We start from the raw sequence: 6000 nt of genomic DNA, 5'->3' as shown, positions 1-6000 counted from the left end.
GTCGTGTTGATGGCAAACATCACTGTGAAGGAATTTTTTTCCTCCCTTCTCCTCTTTGCAGAGTTGTTTTACCTCGGCCACATTGGAGACATTAGAACGACCTTTTTAAGATCACGCCACAGCATTCCCAATTAGGTTCAAGTCCATACATTGACTAGGCCACTCCAGATCACGTTTCAGATCATGACCTCAGCTTATCTGAGGTTAAAGTCTGGAACTGATGCAGGATTCTCTGGTGAACAAACCAAAAGTCATGGTTTGTTGCCTGACTTCTGAGCTGCTTGAAATACGAGAGGAAAAAAAACCATAAAAATCTGCTGCACTCTATTAAAAAAAAAACAAAAAAACAAAAAATGTATTAATACTATTGGATCATTTGGCAGGACGTTCAAATCAAAATAGAAATGGTTCATTTCATGCAAAATCTTCTTCCTTGGCCGTCTCAGTCTCCAGACCCTAAAACCTGCAGTGGAGGCAAAGAAGAGGAACTAGCATTAGCGACCTATGTAGCTGCAATTAAACATGAATTGATTTTAAGGCTCTTATTCACAGGGATTGTCAAGAAATATCCCCAGCACTGTATATATTTCTACAATACAGTAGAAGTAAAGGAACAATACAGAAGAGGAAACTCTTCCAACTTGGAACATTGCTAAGTACGGGACCCTGAAAACAAACATCGCACCTCATCTATGGTGCAGTCTTCCTCAACGTTACTGTTATGTAAACTTTTTCATAATATTAATATTGATATATGCGAACAAATGTCAAGTGTAATCCTCAGTCATTTGAAAGCTTTTCATTCCTCCCCCCCCCCCTTCAGGCTGTATTAGATATACTGCAGTCCATCAACAAGTCCCAGGGGATTAGAAGTGATAATGGATGCTGGAACATGGCATGCTGCTACATAGCGGGCTATTATCCGACAGGCTTAAAAAATAAATAAATAAATAAACCCACAGGAATTATTCTAGAAGACAACTCACAATCCACTAACATTTTATCCTTTGAGTTGCATAAATTGAATTGTTTAAGCCTTAAATACAACATTAGGCAATGTGAAGCTTCATTTTTAGTGCATTAATGATAATTATGAAAAAAAAACTGGTATTGTTACAAGATCTACTAATCATCATAGGAGGAGGCAGCTTCATTCAAAAATGTATTTATTTCATCAACCAGATCAGAGATCTGTTTTTTCAGACTTTACATTCAAACAACAAGGTGAGACCACATGCTGAGGATAAAGGGAGAAGACAGGTTTGTGTGCATGGGTTCTCTCTCTCTCTCTCTCTCTCTCTTTTTCTCTCTCCTTCTCTCTCCATTCTGTATGCATGTGTTCCTTCCCACACAGTCCTCCATCTCTTCTCAGACAGTCTTTTGATCAGCTGGCTCCGGAGCTGTTGAGGCAGATGCAGATTCCTCCTGCGTCTTGTCCAGTCCCTGGCTGAAGCCTTGATCGCTCGACTGGCCGCCCTCCCTCACCGTCACGGCGGCGTTGGAGTTGGATGCGTCTATGCTCTCGTATGGCTCCGAGGTCCACTGCAGGAGAAACGGAGACGTTTAGGTATTTAATGCACCTGCAGACCTATGCATTTATTGAGATAAATTTCTTATTATGATAAAATTGTTGATTTGTTGCTGTCATGATATATTCTAAATAATGTTTAAAACCCCACGTATTCTCATGATTGTTAGCTTTCCTATTCTCTCCACTGATTGTTCAATGAGAGCATCAATAAATATGAAAATATGATTAAATGTGGTTACTGTGTGCAGGTTAGTGATAGAAATCACACAAAAATGATTTTGGGGGAAAAAAATACATAAAAAAAATAACCGCTTATTTCTTTCCGTAAGATATTTTAGGCAAAAAAAGAACAAAGAAATTGGCAAAAAATGATTTTAGGATAGTGACAGAATCAATGCTCGTTTGTGGGGCAATGACTTTAAAAAATGTGTTGGTTTTTAGTCAAATCATTAAGAAACCATTGTGGAAGGTCCAAGGTGCCACTTGCAGCTACAGAGCCACAGGTTGCACAGCCTTGATTTAGGGGTATCGGCGTAAAAGAGGGATGAAACAGCATGCAACAAGTTTCAGACTTATGTAGATCTGTGAGATAAATTCCCAATAAAACGTTTTCACATTTGCATCACAACAAGCTTCCATGACGTCGTCCTAACCTGCGTGGCTCTGCTGCTGGACCTGTGCGAAGGCCCAACGGCGATGTTGACGCTGGACGAGGACTGCGTGTCGGTGGTGTTGCCGCCTTCGGCAGCGGACAGGCCGGAGATAACCAGGCCGCTGGAGAAGCTGCGTTTCCCGAACAGAAGGCTGAGTGTGGACGAAGATGAAGAGACCTGGGACGAGATGTGGGGGAAAAAAATCCAAATAAACGTTGAGATGGTGTTTTTTTTTTTATGTAGAGAGTGTGAATGAGGGGTAGATGAAGGTGGCACCTGACTGGAGCGCTGCTGATGCTGCGCTGCCTGAAGCTGAGAGCTGATCCCTCCTGCTCCGGACAGACGAGGGACCTGAAGAAAACAAACATCTAGTCACTCCTTTAGAGAGACTTCACTGAAGCATCTGCTGGTCGATGGGAACAAACGTGTTTACCTGAGAGAAAATGGAGGCGATGGAAGTGTTAAAGGACAGCTGACTGTTGGATAGACGCTGGACCAGCCCGTGGGCGGAGCCAGAGTCCAGGATGGGACCTGATTGGCTGCTTACGGGAGGGCGTTGACTCTGAGGTTGCACAGACCGACTGCGGTACTCTCTCCTTCCTGAGGGAACAGAAGCACAGAGACATAAATCAAGTCTTTAAAGGATGCAGAGACGTGTTCATTTATATGGAGCTTCTTTTTTTTATTATCCCTTAATCCTTTACACAATTTCTATTCAAGAACATTTTTGTCTTTTTACAAAATGAAAATTTGTAAAAATTAAACCTAACCCCAATCACTCTCAGAGAACAAGCTCATACCAGGACACCAGCTTTTAAGCATTTTTACAAAGTTAGTTAAATTTAGTAAATGTTTCATAATGTGTAAAATTTTATGTGTAATGTCTTTTATAGTGCCGTTTTTAAATATTTTAAATTTTAATAAAGAAATGCTCCTGGTTGGTTTAAGTCACTGTTGACTTTTAACAAATGTAAGCATCACTTGGAAAGAGCTTTATGGTGTTTATTCAGCTAATCTTAGTCTGATATTACAAATGTGTTCAATAGGAAACATCTAACCAGAGGAAATTGATCAGGGACGGATACTTTTTTTCACATTTCTGTAAAACCAAAAGCACAAATTAAGTCTTTTTTTTCAAAGGCACCACAGAGACGCTCTATGGCTTGTGGTGCAGTGAGGGGTGTGTGTGTGTGTGTGTGTGTGTGTGTGTGTGTCTGTCTACATGTGTGTGTTGGTCACGTACCCGTGTTGTGATGCCTGTGGCTGTGCGTCGTCCGCGCTCTGTGCTGGTAGAGGCTCAGGCTGTTGGACGTGACGGAGGACGGCCGGTTGTGGCTCAGCGAGGAGGAACCGCCGGCACCGCAGTCCACATCCTCCATGTTCACGCCGCTGTTGCAGCTGGTCAGGTTGTCCTTACGCACTCTGCAGGACAAATACACACACACAGACCTCCTGTTTATTTATTTATGTCAGTGCTGCAGAAGCGAGACGGCGACGCGCCATCAAAAAATCTGCAAGCTTTGACAATCCCAGGTGGCTGAATGTTACGTAACTGTGCGAACGTGTGTGAAAATACATTCTGAATGATGAGACAAAAATCTATTTTAATGCTCGGTGAAAATAAAGCAACACCTTCGAATGAAGACGTGATCTCAGAGACACTTCGGTCCTATCCGGAAAGACATTTAGGTCCTGAGAAAACCCGAAAGAGAATAGTGCAGCCGCAAAGACGGATATCTGACAGTGATCAGCAGCAAAACAGAGACTACTTGATTTATTAAAGCTAAAAAAAAGTTAAAAAAGAGAGAGAAATAAAAAGCAACGCAGCTGCAAGAGCAGAAAGTTCATTTGCTTCTCCATCTTCTCTGTAATCTCCGTCTCCCAGACACGCACCCTCACTGTCCCTGTATGTGTATTTAAAACTACATTAACTTGGCCCTCTCCCGCACTGGGAGTCAATATCTGTAAATCCTCAGTGAAGCACTCAGTCAGCCTGCAGGGAGCCAGAGCACAACAATTACATCGCAGTCCTTTTCCAGAGAAATTCATCCTATAACACAACCAGCTGAATGAGCGCTTTATGAGGTTAGCATAATGCGCGTTATAGCTCGCCTCCAGTTCTAAAAGAGCCAAGCCTTCGGAAATGGCTCAAGCGACTTTTGAAGATTTCCAGAGAACTTCTATAAACAATGGGTTTGACGAATGTAGTACTCAGAAACTAGATTTTTTTTTTTCCCATGGCTGCTTTCCCAGCTCTCCTATCACAATGATACTATCCTGACATGAATGAATATAACATTTTTGTTATAAATAATTGGAGCAATCAGCCAAAATTTCAATAAATATTGACGGTTTCTGCTTCACCACGATCGCTTTCTCCTTCTCCACCATCGGTATCTGCTTCACCACGATCGGTTTCTGCTTCACCACGATTGGTTTCTACTTCTCCACCATCGGTTTCTGTGTCTCCACCATCCTGCTTCCCCACCATCCGTTTCTGCTTCACCTCGATTGGTTTCCGCTTCTCCACCACCGGTTTGTGCTTCTCCACCATCGGTTTCTGCTTCACCACGATCGGTTTCTGCTTTTCCACCATCAGTTTCTGCTTCACCACAATCGGTTTCTGCTTCTCCACAATCGGTTTCTGCTTCTCCACCATCGGTTTCTGCTTCTCCACCATCGGTTTCTGCTTCTCCACCATTGGTTTCTGCAGTAGCTCCAACATTTCTCAGGTATTTAGAACATATTTTTAGCATCCACCAAAAAATTAAAATGTCAGCAATTGCTGAGCTTAGAGACTACAACACTTACAACAAGAAACCACATCTAAGAACTAATCGTTACTACAACAAAATGAAATGAATGCATTGCATTATCTCAAACGGTTTGTTTCAGTTTTATGAAGTGTTCGCAGAACTGGAGCTGTGTCCCTGAAGTGATCATCTAGCTGAGTTCACGTCCACATGGAAGTCATGTGGTCTCTGGAAGGACCTTGAACGTCTTCATGCGCACAGGCCAAAATAAATTCAAGTGAGCCTTTTATGCACAGGGTCTCACTCGGGGAACCTCAGGAAATGAACTCGTGACCAAACTAAATAAAGTCTGATCTCTGCTTACAGTAAGGATGCTAAACTGAGGAGGACAGAAAGGAGTAAATTTGACCAAGGAGCTTTTAGCCGGCTGGTGGAGCGAGGGATGGAAACTGACCGCAACCATTTAGAGCAGAGCCAGGAACGAATGGTGTCCAAGCTGAGAGCCCCTCCTCCGATGCTGCGGAGTGTGCGGTGTGTTCCTGCAAACGATGTCGTCAGCGGTGACACGTACCTGGAAAAAAATAAAGAAAAGTGTCTTACTTTTATACTACGTCTGGATGGGACAAAATCTGAATTTAACAACGTGACAAGTCAGCTTACGTACTTGGTAACACACAATTTTACCAAGTATATTTAAAATATTTCTGCTGCAAATGTACACATGATACAAGACCAAACTAGCATGTAAGTAATTATTTAACAGGAGATAGAAGCTTAATTCCTTATTAATGAGGCAGATTATTTCACTTTTAACGCTGGAAAAATGTAACACTATACTTGAAGGCATGTGACTGATTTGACACTGTTGTATAACATGAAGGAGTCTTCATGAATGTTTATCATGAAGTGTCATTTGGTAAATAATTACACTTTTAATGCAAAGCTGATATTTTTTGTGGACTTTTAGTGTAACTTTGCACTAAAAGTGTCATTATCTACCAAATTACAACTGGAACTTTCTTATTGATATTAAAGCAATTATTCATTTAAAACAAGCTCCCAC

General features: G+C 41.9%; 1 protein-coding gene across 4 annotated transcripts in view; it reads right to left on the bottom strand.

The window, feature by feature from the left end:
- Positions 1-1149: 1149 nt before the first annotated feature.
- The window catches only part of pcnx2 (pecanex 2), a 27903-nt gene continuing 23052 nt past the window's right edge, over positions 1150-6000 (bottom strand). For all 4 annotated transcript variants that reach the window (XM_015038224.1, XM_015038223.1, XM_015038225.1 and 1 more), the window contains exons 35-40: positions 5392-5508; positions 3428-3606; positions 2618-2784; positions 2461-2535; positions 2185-2361; positions 1150-1542 (exon numbers count right to left, since the gene is read on the bottom strand). In XM_015038224.1, coding sequence (XP_014893710.1) covers positions 1369-1542; positions 2185-2361; positions 2461-2535; positions 2618-2784; positions 3428-3606; positions 5392-5508 — 889 coding nt within the window. In that variant the 3' untranslated portion in view covers positions 1150-1368. The remainder of the gene's footprint in view (positions 1543-2184; positions 2362-2460; positions 2536-2617; positions 2785-3427; positions 3607-5391; positions 5509-6000) is intronic.

Source organism: Poecilia latipinna, unplaced genomic scaffold (genome assembly GCF_001443285.1).
Source record: "Poecilia latipinna isolate Pla-1442-1.1 unplaced genomic scaffold, P_latipinna-1.0 Scaffold434, whole genome shotgun sequence".
NCBI lineage: Eukaryota > Metazoa > Chordata > Actinopteri > Cyprinodontiformes > Poeciliidae > Poecilia > Poecilia latipinna.
The sequence above is the reverse complement of the archived record's forward strand: the minus strand, read 5'-3'. Positions and strand labels throughout refer to the sequence as shown.